Raw genomic sequence first — 12,529 nt, forward strand, 5'->3', positions numbered from 1 at the left:
TTTTTAAAATTTGAATTTTAACATTTTTCACATCATTATTCACCCAATCATAATAATTCTATTTTAACAATTTGGATTTTTCATTATTTTTAATTTTTTTTTATTATAAAAAATTAACATTATTTTCTATTTTAAATTATAAATAGGAGAGAAGGGAGAGAATGTGGAGAGAATTGGGGGATATTGGCGGTTATAAATAGAACGCTGAGGTATAGGATAGAATCGCCGATGAAATATTATCCATCTTTGATAAATGTCCCTTCTAGTAACCTATGCGTAGAAGAAAGAGGCTGTACCGATCATATAGGTAGCGACAGCCGATTGGTGCTGGGAGCAGTAATAAGTTAATAAGTTAATAACTAATATGATAGCCGTCACACTTGTTTCATGTATCGACACATTCATTGACAAACAAAAAAAAATCAGCACTTTTATTAAAAAATCACCAACTGCTCCTTGCTACCCATCCAATGACCCTAATTGACATTTGATCCAACCACTATTTTAGTATCTTAGACGTTAGGTTTTAAGATTGACTTGCTTAATAATTTTCTTAAAAAATAAATTTTATGTTTAAAATACTTATAAATGAGGTGTTAATTTACGAAATTTGAAAAATATAGTTACAACAAACTCGTGGTTGTTTTTTCTATTTAATTTGACTTAAATTTAAATACAATTTATTATTTTTATTAAACACAATAACTTTTAAAAGTGTTTAACAAATTAAAATATTTAATAAATTTAAAATTTTGAAATATTAAAAAAAAAATCACTACTTCACATTTTAAAAAATATTTTTAAATTATACTTTTTCTAGAACATGGAAGTTACTAATGATTTCCATCTTTAAAAACATAAATTTAACAATCATAAGCGTTATCATTGACATTGTTTGTTTATTTAGTTATGTTTTCCACGTGAAAGCAATGGAAGCGTGGTCTTATCTACAAAGGAAAAGATAATACCAGTAATAATGCACAATTTGATATTGTGTGGAGATAATGACGGTGCAAGAAGACACACAAAAAATTCAGAATGCATTAAAAAAAGGGGGGGAACACCGACGACCTCCGGGGAGACAAGATTCTAGAACGGATTGTAACATGGGCCAACCACTTGGGCTGGGCTGGTGGAAATGTTGGTGGGCTGTGACCCACACCAAAATTATTGCACACGACCAAGAGCGCAAACATAAGATGGTATTATGTTTTTTGGACAAGAACATGAAACATGCTAGGACCAAAAGAGAGATCCATAATCAACATAACATGGGTTGTGTGGGGTGGGACCGTAGAGGTGATCACTAGGTCTTTTCTTGATGATCTACACGTGCAATCTCCTCCTCGTCCAGGGGGCCCACGTCGTTGAAAGTTTGAGCGGTCATCTGATCTGCGGCTTTCAGAGCGGTGGCTACATATCCGGTGGGAGTCTCCCGCACGTTGATCAGCACCCCCCTGACCAAATGTACCATTTCCATTAATTGCTAGCGGTCATTCATACATTACTTGTATATTAGAAAGAAAGAGCTAGGGACTAGAGGGAGGCTTTACTTGACACCTGGAGCGTCCTTAGATTGCTGGGTTTCGCGCCCTTCGGCTTCCTTGTGCTCCTCCTTCCCTTTAAGTTTTAACTCTTCCATTTTCCGTCTCGCTGCTTCCTCAGTTTCAGTCAACCTCTCCTGCCAAATCCCCCGCTTACGTCAACTTTTTCTGAAACCTGTAATTTTGGGATCCATGCAAAACATGCCCAGCTCCATTCATGCCCATTTCCCTACTTCTTACTCCACTCATTTTTCAGCTCTACATTCACTTCAATCTATCCCCAAAAAATTTGAGAGACTTTTTTTTTCAAACTGACAAGCATGTTATTTTATCCAATGAAACAGCCTACTCGTACAACATGTTGATAATTATTGATATATAAAGGGGGAAAAGATAAAGAGGGACCCAATAGAGCATGCAAGTGCAGAAAATCCTGCAGAAGTACTGATTAGAGTTTAGGGGATATATCATGATTCACCTTAGCAGCCTCTGCAGTCTCGGAAGTTTTGTGCTTGGTTTCCTCTTTCTTACCAGTCAAATATTCCATGGCCCTTCTAGCGGCGTCAGCTGCAGAATCCTTGAGCTCAGTAATCTTACCAACAGAAGTATCCTTGCCTTCCTCAGCTTTCCCTGCAGTATAGTCCTTGTACTCGGCTGCTTTCTGCACTGTGGCGTCCTTGGTTTCCTTGGCTTTTTCTGCTGCATAATCTTTGTACTCCCCTGTCTTCCCCAATGTGGTGTCCTTGACCCCTCTCGCTTTCTCCGCAGCGTAGTCCTTGTACTCCCCTGCCTGTCCAGCCACCGCATCCTTAGTCTCCTTCGCCTTCTCTGCTGCAGAATTCTTGTGCTCAACTGTTTTTTCGGCTCCCGTATCCTTGGTCTCCCTGGCTTTCTCGGCAGCGGAGTCCTTGGCTTCCTTGGATTTGTCAGCCGTATAATCCTTGGATTCGCGCATCTTCTCTTTCGCCTCCTGGGCCTTCTGGGAGGCAGCGTCCGACACTCCACGAGTTTTTTCGGCGGCTGCATCTTTAGTTTGACCTGTCTTTTGTGCAGCCTCTCTCGCCTTCTCCGAAGCAACCTCAGCAGTTTCCCTCGTCTTCTCAACGGCCTCCTGAGACTTTCCGGTGGCTGCTTCTTTAGCATGCTCATAGGTCTCCTGAACCGCCCTGAGAACGGACCCAATCACACCAGGGCGCTGCTGCTGCTCCTGTTTCTGTCGATCAGAAACCAATTTTGCTCCTTCTTCTCTCTCCCTTTCGGCCTCCCTCTTCTCCGAGCCGGCCAACCTCAAGGCTGGCTCGGCCCGTTCTTCTTTTTCTTGTCCCGAAGCCATGATCCTCTCACACTCAAACAAAGAAATATTCGAATGCCGATTTTACTCCTTATCAGATTTGCTTCTCTTTCAGTGCTATGGTTTTTAGAGTGCGTCTGATTGCAGCCTATATACACCTAATAGAGTTTCGGGAAGATGCCACGTTGAGCTTTGGCTTCCGACGCGTGGCATTATGAATAACAGAGTGGACACGTGGTGAAAGTTATGAACATGCAAAAAGGAGAGCAACGGATCAATGCACTGCCACTTCCAGCACTCATGTATCTTTTTGTCCACATGGAGTATTGATTAGCTGTGATGTCTTTTACTTCCCACGTGTCCTAGACGTGCCATATCCCCCAGCTTCCACATCTCAGAAGCATACTGCCTGTGTTATCTACTGCCTCCTTTATATTTCTTTTTTTTTCTTTTTAAATAATTAAGCCGACCTAATATTTATATTTCATTTTTTAAAATTAAATGAATGTTTACCAGACTTAAGTGATTGATTTAAACTTTATTATTTAATTTTTATTTTAAATCTTAAAATTATTTGATAAATTTTTTCTTTCTCTTAACTCCCTATAAAAGGAAGATACATCTAATAAAAATTCATCTCATTTTCTTCTTATATTATATTCTACTTTTATTTGAATATCTTTATTTATTTTCCCGTTTTTCCTTTTCTTTATTATTTTATTTTATAATATATTATCATACGAATAATCTCTACAAAAGAAATAGAAATATGTTATTTTCTTCAGAGAAATAGAAAAACTCTTTTTTTTTTTTTTTTTACAAAAACTTATATCATGATTTTCTACTTTATTATCCATTGACTCTCTATTTTCATTTATTTTATTTGAATGCATAAATATATACAATCCCTATAACTAGAAGTTATGAGATAAATTATAAATTATGGGGCAAATTCATAATCAGAAGTTATAGAAAAAATTACAAAATTAAAAATACATGATAAGAAGTTATGTATATGATCCCTAATTATTTATTTTTAATTTTATGGCATAACTGGAAGTTATACCAAACAATATTATATCGCCAAAAGCTATAAATGAATAAATAAATAAATAAATGTTTATAACCTGAAACTATATACAAATTTATATAATGAAAGTTCATAACCTGAAACTATGTACAAATTTACATAAAATAGTTCATAGTTTGAAACTATGTATTAATTTGCACAATTTTGTTATGATAAAATAATCATAGCCCGAAAATATGAAAAAGAAAAATATATATGTATATATATTAGATTTTAATTCCTATTTCATATTTATACATTTTTACCATATTTGTAATTGATAAATTTTATGTTATTATATTTTTAGATATTATTTACTTGAAATATTGTTAAAACATTTTATTAATAGTTTATTATAATAATTAAAATATTTTTGGATTAATATTATTATATATATATATATATAGTTTTCAGATAATGTCAAACCTTATAAAGCTTGAATTTGTTGCTCTCATTGCTTTCATACAACTTATTAAGTTATGTCATCATCAATGACTAATATTTTTCCATCGATTTTAACTCTTTCTCTATGATAATATTTTTTCAACTCTATAAAGGCGATGTTTTTATAATAATATTTTATGACTTGTTATTTTGATGAAACTCTTGTCTCATTAGTTGTACAACATTGATGACAAACAATGTTAATAATATATTAGGTGATAGAAACCTGATTAAGAGCTCCAAAAGAGCTTATACTATGTCACTAGTTGTATTTGATTTCATGTGAATGACATTTTATACGATGGTAGATCTAGAAGAATCTTGTAAGACTAACTTAGTCCATCGAGGTAAAAAGGTTGTATGGATGTACATTATAAAACTAGAAATTTTTATTTAGTGACTAATCTACCTATACACTTAAAAGGTAGAATGACATGTTGTGCAAATTATCATTGTAATAAGCCAATTTTTTCGCCATTAGGGGGAGAATAGTCAGTTCAAAAAAAACAACATGAAATTATTTGGAATTCATTGACTTTGACTTATCTTGATCCTCGTACTAACCAATGTGAACTCAAAGTTCAAAAGATTATTTATTTGTAAGAACTTGTAAATCAACTACCAAATGTTTTCATTGATGCAAAGAAAGTGACAAAATCATTTTCACTAACCTAGAATATCCTAGTATGAATTGATATCCCTAAAGGACAATTAAATAACGTGTTGATGTCCCTAAAGGACGATCAAATAATGAGTTAATATCTCTGAAGGACAATTAAATAATGAGTCTAAGGCATGCTTGAAGCGTTGTAGGCCCTAAAAAGGCAAACACATTCCTTAGAAGAGGAAAACATAAGGAAAAATATATGAAATATGACACTTTTGAATAAGTTGCATATAAAGTGAGTTATTAAAATGACTAATCAGTTTCAAGTAGCCCTTAAAGAGGCACAGTTTAAACAAGTAGCCCTATGAGAGACATGTTTTACAATTAACTATTGAAAAGGTACAAGTACCTGATATTGATGAGATCTCAATTATTTACTTATATATGGAGAAAAATGGGATTGAAATACTCTTGTCATTGACAATATGTTTTATTTCTAAATAGTTATCGACATCATAAGAAATGATGAGGATCCCAAAGTAGAAATTATGAATGAATGTCAACATAGAAAAGATTGGCCAAAATGGAAAGAATATATCCCAGAAAAATTTGACTTATTAGAAAAATGAGAAGTATTTAGACCTATAGTCCAAACGCTTGAAGTTGTCAAACTTGTTGGATATAAATGAGTATTTATAAGAAAGTGTAATGAAAAAAAATGAAATCAAAATATATAAATGTGACTCATAGCTCAAGGTTTCCCGTAGGAACCTAGTATTGATCATGAGGACACATATTCTCATATAATGGTCACAACCATATTTAGATATCTTATTTGTTTAACAATCTTAGTATGACTGGATTTGTGTCTCATGGACGTCGTTACTGCATATTTACATGGATCTTTAGATAATGATATATATATATATATGAAAATCCTTGAAGGATTTCATGCCTAAAACAACTAATTCAAAACATTGTAGCATATACTCAATTAAGCTACAAAGATCCTCCTATCGATTAAGCAGTCTAAAGACATATTGTACGATCACTTCAATGAATATTTGAAATGAGAAGTATGTATGTATTACCTTATTTATCTATGTATATTCATTATGTTGAATATTTGCAATTATTATAGTATATGTGGAACATTGAATTTTGTTGGAACTCCTGAAAAGCTTACACAAATAGTTGACCATTTGAAAAGTAATTTTGAAATGAAAGATATTGGAAAAGAATTTTTTTTTCCTCGGCCTATAGATCGAGTACTTTTCAAACGTAACATTGGTTTATTAGTCAACATATACAAAGAAAGTCTTGAAGCATTTTCATATGGATAAATCACATCCATTAAGTTCTCTGATGATAGTTCATTCACTTGAAGAGAAAAAATGACCTTTTCTATCTTAAAGAAGATAATGAAGAACTATTTGGTCTAAAAATACCATATTATAGTGTTATTGGTGTACCAACGAATCTTGCAAATTATACACAACCAGATATTGCATTTCTTGTTAATTTACTTGTAAGATATAGTTCTACACCAACTCAATGACATTGAAATAAAATCAATCATGTACTATAATAACATGGGTCTATGTTATTCCGAATTATCAGAATCTTAATTGCTTGAATATATAGATATTGATTATCTTTTAGACCATCACAAAGCTTAATCTCAAATAAGGTATGTATTTATCTATGGTGGTATGACAATATCTTAGAGATCAATCAAAAAAATAATGTAAACATGTGGACTACCCTCCATCAGAGGTAATGCTACCAAGTTAATAATATTGCATACATTGCACGAATTAAAGAATAATACATTAAGGGTGATAAAATTAAACATATATCACCCAAGTATTTTACTTTCATTAACTCCATAAGAGTGATGAAATTGCTATTCAACGAATAAGATCAAGTGACAATTCAATTTAGTAGATCTATTCACAAAGGCATTGTCAATTGCAATACTCAAGAAGCTCATCGGAATACATCGATTCAAAGATCTTCATGTTGTGCTATTAGAGAAAATATAATTATTTTAACATGAAGGGAAGCTAATTAATAAGAATATCACTACGTTGCACTCTTTTTCTTTTTCTTTTTTTCATTTGTCCATGGTTTATCCCATTGGGTTTTACTTGCAAGGTTTTTAACGAGGTAATTGTAGTAATCCAAAATAATATTATGCTCTTTTTTCTTCACTAGGGTTTTTCCTAATAAGGTTTTAATGAGGCGTATTCTTATAATCATTCAAGGAGGAATGTTATAAACTATGAAAATTTATTGAATTATGGGAACTTGTGGATGATCATCCATATTGATGTACATCTCTTTGTAACTTCCTATAAAAGAGAGATATATCTAATGAAAATTCATCTCGTTCTCTTCCTACAATCTATTATACTTTTCTTTGAATATCTTTCTTTATTTTCTCATCTTTTCTTCTTCTTATTCTTTTATCATAGTTGTATATTCTCATTAAATATGGATAAATGAGGTAAAAGAGATTTGAAATTAAAAATAAATTAATTATTTTAACTTAGCACTCAAATTTATTTTGACTTAAGTTATACTATTAAGTTATTTTGTTAAATATGCTTAATTTATTTAATGACTTAAAATAAATTATTATAAGTCATTAAATTGATCTATCAAACATCTTTTAAATATATAACTTAATTTAAGTTTTATTTATTTATTTATTTAGTTTTCGATTTCATAATTTTATTGCATTGGTCACTCAACAATCAACAGTGAACAAGCCCAACAACCAACCCCATCCATAGTCACCCATGCAAGCGCGGGTCTGGCCCAGACAGATCCAACCCAGCCCAACTGCACACAACACAAAGGTTTTGCCTTCTTTTTGAGATTGATGTTTGCAAAAATAGTTTGGAATATTGAAATAAAATTTACTTTTATATTATATTTGATTCCCAGGAAAGTAATAATGAAAGAATAAAAAGGTTAAGAAAAATAATTTTGCCTCGCATTAAAAGAAAAATGATTCGTATTGCCCATTACATATGTTGGCTTGGAGCGCCCTTTAATATACTTACCGAGTGGCATCACTAAGATGTTAGGCAGATGCTTCCTTCTCTATCATAAAAACGTCCCCTGATCTTGGAAAATGACTCAGTTTGTCGTCAACATGATAGTGAATTGTCTCCCAAAGTGGAAAATATAAATATCAGAAAGGGCAGTCCCAAACATCTCATCAAGGATGCAGTAAACTTCAACATTACCCAGTATTTGGTGAAGTTCACATTTTGATTATGGCAGATGACACTAAGAAGGAAGTGGGTTAAACGATGGGTTTCTTTCCACTTAAACCTCCAGTGATTTGCACTTAGGATTCATTTCCATTCATTCGCTGACTTTAATTGCGAGCTTAAATAAACATATCCCACAATGATTTACCTTTTGAAACTGGAAATCAGAGCACTCTCTTAAGTCTCAACCACTGGAGTCCCATTACCTAATATGTAAATGAACCGAACAGCACTCATCTTTTTATAATGGAGAATCATCATCTCGCCAAAAAGGATAAAATACATAAATTGCTTCATTGCTAATTCCGTAGTTTTATTTCATGAAATCAAAGAAAATTAAACAAATTTTCACAATTCCATTACCTAAATTAAAAGCCTTTTTATACATTCATATATTGCTCTTGTCTGCGCGTGGTAAGTCGTAAGTTATTTGCCAATTCCATGATGGTGAACCCGAAAGTTGAGTCTTCTAAGCCAGAGAGAATGGAGAATCATGTGGAAGACGTCGTATCTCTTGGGAGGGGAATTAACCTCAAAGTGCCTCCTTGCTTGAATCCCTCTCCTCTGCATTCTTATATACTGCCTTGGAGATATGTCCATTAGTATTCTCTTCAAGTTTGGAATTTCCCTGACCGGAACCTCCACAGAGAAAGACTTCCAATTCAGGACATCGCTGAATGGTGGAACATAATGGTCTGAAATCAGCACTGGAACACACCCTGTGTAAAGTGCCTCCACAACTCTTGGGCTCGCAACTTCATATCCGCTCGGGCAAAGGCAGTACTTGCTCTTTCTCATCATTTCATAGTAAGACACACCCTTTGGAAGATACTTGTGGACCTTTACATCTTCATCCTTGTTTTCCCAGTGCTCCAGAAGTATAGGTCTGATGGGGCCGTGAAGCCCGCCGGCAAAGAAGGCCAATAGGGTACGGTGTGATGGAGATGGCCCACCGATGAAGCTGTCTGTTGAACCGGTTAGGAGATTGATTTCAGGGAAGGATACGTCTTTGGAAGGGTTGAATCCTTCCGAGGTATTTGCATTGCATAGAACTCTAATAGAGTTCTTATGCAGGTAAGGAATGGAGAAGGAAGTTTCAGGCCCCTGTAACAGATCAAACACTCGGAACAATTAGAAATATAATGTAGCTGGCCTAGATCAAATTCATAAGAAAAATAAATAAATTACCCAATCATGGCAAGCAAGCATGAAATGATCTGCACCGAGGCTTCGATTCCAATAAGGATACTTGGTCGAAACAACATTCACATAATCAATGACCGTTTGTTTTATGGGACCCAAATCATGGGAGTCACGGACATAGACAAACCTAACCAGCATTGCCACACTGAAGGGGAGGAAAAAAAGGTGAGCCTTTTCAGGATCTTTGGTTCGGAAGTGGCTATCCATCTCCATCTTGTGAATGAAATTCCCCTCCATGGAGTATATGCTCTTGCAGGGACCATTATGAAACAAGGGGGGCTCACCTTCATCATAGACGTATACCTTTAATTGCTTTTCCATTTCCAAGTAGCTCCTGAAACACCCGAAGTTTATGGTTTTCCATCCCACATCCAAACATATGAAAAGAAACATCAAATAATTTCAAATTTAAGGATAATTTTGAGAAGCTTGCCTATGGAAGGCATTGACATTCCAATATATGGGACCATTTGGAATGTAGTCAGGGTCTGGCGTTCGATTCCCAATTTTAGCTTCCCTTATTGCAGACCGAGCTCTTCTTAGACCAGCTTCCACCCTCTCTAATGTCGTGTATTGTCGTTGTGGTCTCGACGTCACAGGAAGAGCATGAGTTTCATTGACGGAAGCAGCAAATAGTGGTCCAGCCCTCTTGGAGATATTCAAGCTAACTTTCTCCGTTCCATTCTGTTGAGCTAATCAATTGGTTATACATCCAAAAATGAAATTTTGACTGAAAAATCATTCACAAAATTCTCAATAAGTAACATGCAATTTATTTTATTCAATTTTAGGGTTTTAGGTAAAAATTAGGAGAGATGAATTTCAAGGTTAGAAATTTGGAATCCACAAGTATGATATCACAGTTGGGTTACACTTAGGTAGCCATGCGTGATCCGTGGCCCTGCTGGGAATTGTGAGAAAAAGAAGAAAATAATAGTTTGTTCTCATTGTATCTTTCCAAACACTGCCGCTAGCTTATAATTTAAAACTTAAAACATTTTGCTTTTCTGAAAAAGGTCTAAGGCTGATTTTGGGTGTTGCTTTCCTGGTCTCACACGTGGATATGTGCGCCATCTTCTTTGGATTTCTCTGGAGGCTGTAAATGATCTGTAGCTGGTAATAAAAAAAAATGATGTTCTATTTATCAATAGTAACGAATTAAAGCCTGTAAGATACCACAAATTTATAAGAAAGGAAAATGAATGGATATTAAATAAAGATATTTCAGAAAGTTGTATAATTGCTCCCTGCAAAAGCGAAATCTTTGAACACTGATGAGAGCAGTAATCAAACAAGAAATGAACACACCAAGAATGAAATAGAATAAATCCAAAGAAGAAGTTGGAGTCTTACAGCAGCAGCTGGGGGTGGTTGTGCAGCCTCTACATCAAGCGGTGGTGAAGAAGAGCGATTGAGGACAGAATCCTCCGAGATGGCTTCTTCTCTATGGTGAACACCCACCACAGTTGAATGCAAATCAAGGAGCCCTTCACTCTCTTTTGTAGAAGGAACTTGAGGGGTCTTTACACTAGTGATGGTAGCGGCGGTTGGAGAGCTCCACGGCCATGGATGGCGAGAGATGAACCCCCAACTAGAGTTCCTTGAACCAAGCACAGAAGCACAACCGGATATAACTATGAGTGGAATCATGAATAACAGAAGCCTCAAAGATGATGATGAAGAGCAGGAAACCAATCTGTCGTTCCCACTCGCCATCTCCCTCTTCAGTTTCTCTCTCTAAAAAGCTGTATGGAGCTTCCTCATATGATTCTCCTATCTGTGAAAGCTGTTGAGAATGGAGCACTCAATCTCTCTCTTATCTTTCTCTCTTCTTCTGTCTCAGCAAAGTGGGAGAGTAGAAGCTCAACATTTGTTAATAAATGGGTGCACCACCACGCCAAGCGTCGTCTTCTTTTGACTCCATTTCCGAGTCCTTCATGCAAATTTTCTTATTTCCACTTCTACCCTTCGTCCCCACCGGCCATTTTTTAATTACCTGCCGGCCGATTTGGCGGTGGGCCCTTTTAACTCACTCTACTCGCTGCTCGTGACCTGCACGTGTCTCTGACTAATTATTTACAGGTGTCCTTTTCAAGGGGCAAGTGTTAACCTTTTTACCACTCTAAAGAGTGGAGTTAGCATTCGAGCATTCAGTCTAAATGACATCATTACCCTTTCGGTTAGTCCAAATTCCCTGCTGGAATGGGGGATGGAGTTACTAAAATACCCTTGACATGTAGGAGGAGAGTGGGGTGCCGCATGAACCACCTGGAGAGCACGTGAGAAAGGCAGAACCAGTTGTGAAGAAACGTCCGAATGGAGGGGCATTTTGGATATTTGATTTTAGAATTTGGATGATTCGTCGCATTTATGGGTGAAGGGTTGGGCTCTCGTGCTCGCCACCTCTCATTTACTTCGTCAGCGGGAGCCCGAGGTGGCTGCTGTCTCTTCCTTCATTTTCCTTCTTTTAAGTTTCTTTAACCTATATTTGTCATGGGTCGAAGCATTTAACATTGGACCCAATCGAGCCCACCTCAATTTCTCTGCTACAATATGTGGGTTAGCCCCAACAGGCTAAAACCATACTTCCACATATGGTTCAAATATTACCCTACAAGTATTAGAAGAGGAAACAAATGAAGATGGTAAGGAGATGATACGATGGACTGACATTAACAGATAGAGAATGTGCAGACACTTGGTTTATGATTGGGTATGGTGTTCTAACGTCTAACGTCTAACATCTTACGATTTCCATTTAAAACTTGAATGCTAACCACTTGTGTTGATAGCAAAATTCCTCCATTGCAGTGACAATTACCAGCCATAGAATCTCGATCAACGCATTATAGTGATTCTTCCTTCCTCCTACAAAAAAATATCTGGATGGGTTTTCCGGACACACCCTCCGATGATTAAGTTAATCTTTTGGAAGTTGTTTGAAAATAGATTTTTTCGGAGTATTGCTCCGTGATTTTCTTCAAGGATACTTACCTTCCTCCGTGAGAGTCTCCTTAGAGTTTATATATGAGTCAGAGAGTATGACCTCGCTATGCTAGTGGGTCCCATAGTCATGATAGCGGTTCA

At 35.6% G+C, this 12,529-nt stretch overlaps 2 protein-coding genes across 3 annotated transcripts; both read right to left on the reverse strand.

The window, feature by feature from the left end:
* Positions 1-1,019: 1,019 nt before the first annotated feature.
* Positions 1,020-3,116, reverse strand: LOC100263055 (late embryogenesis abundant protein At3g53040). Of its 2 annotated transcripts, none has more exons than XM_002283966.4 (3): positions 2,023-3,116; positions 1,554-1,681; positions 1,020-1,457 (listed from the first exon to the last, which is right to left on the reverse strand). In XM_002283966.4, the coding sequence occupies exons 1-3, from the start codon at positions 2,875-2,877 to the stop codon at positions 1,307-1,309; spliced, it is 1,134 nt and encodes a 377-aa protein (XP_002284002.1). In that variant the 5' UTR covers positions 2,878-3,116; the 3' UTR covers positions 1,020-1,306. The 2 variants fall into 2 exon arrangements, with proteins under 2 accessions (XP_002284002.1, XP_010654020.1); XM_010655718.3 differs by having other exon boundaries at positions 1,561-1,681; positions 2,023-2,974.
* Positions 3,117-8,527: 5,411 nt separating this feature from the next.
* Positions 8,528-11,334, reverse strand: LOC100257921 (probable glycosyltransferase At5g03795). Its single transcript, XM_002283982.5, has 4 exons — positions 10,796-11,334; positions 9,876-10,126; positions 9,428-9,776; positions 8,528-9,343 (listed from the first exon to the last, which is right to left on the reverse strand). Exons 1-4 carry the CDS (start codon positions 11,156-11,158, stop codon positions 8,666-8,668), a joined length of 1,641 nt encoding a protein of 546 aa, XP_002284018.2. The 5' UTR covers positions 11,159-11,334; the 3' UTR covers positions 8,528-8,665.
* Positions 11,335-12,529: the final 1,195 nt, after the last annotated feature.

This window comes from Vitis vinifera, chromosome 8, assembly GCF_030704535.1.
Source record: "Vitis vinifera cultivar Pinot Noir 40024 chromosome 8, ASM3070453v1".
NCBI classification, from domain to species: domain Eukaryota; kingdom Viridiplantae; phylum Streptophyta; class Magnoliopsida; order Vitales; family Vitaceae; genus Vitis; species Vitis vinifera.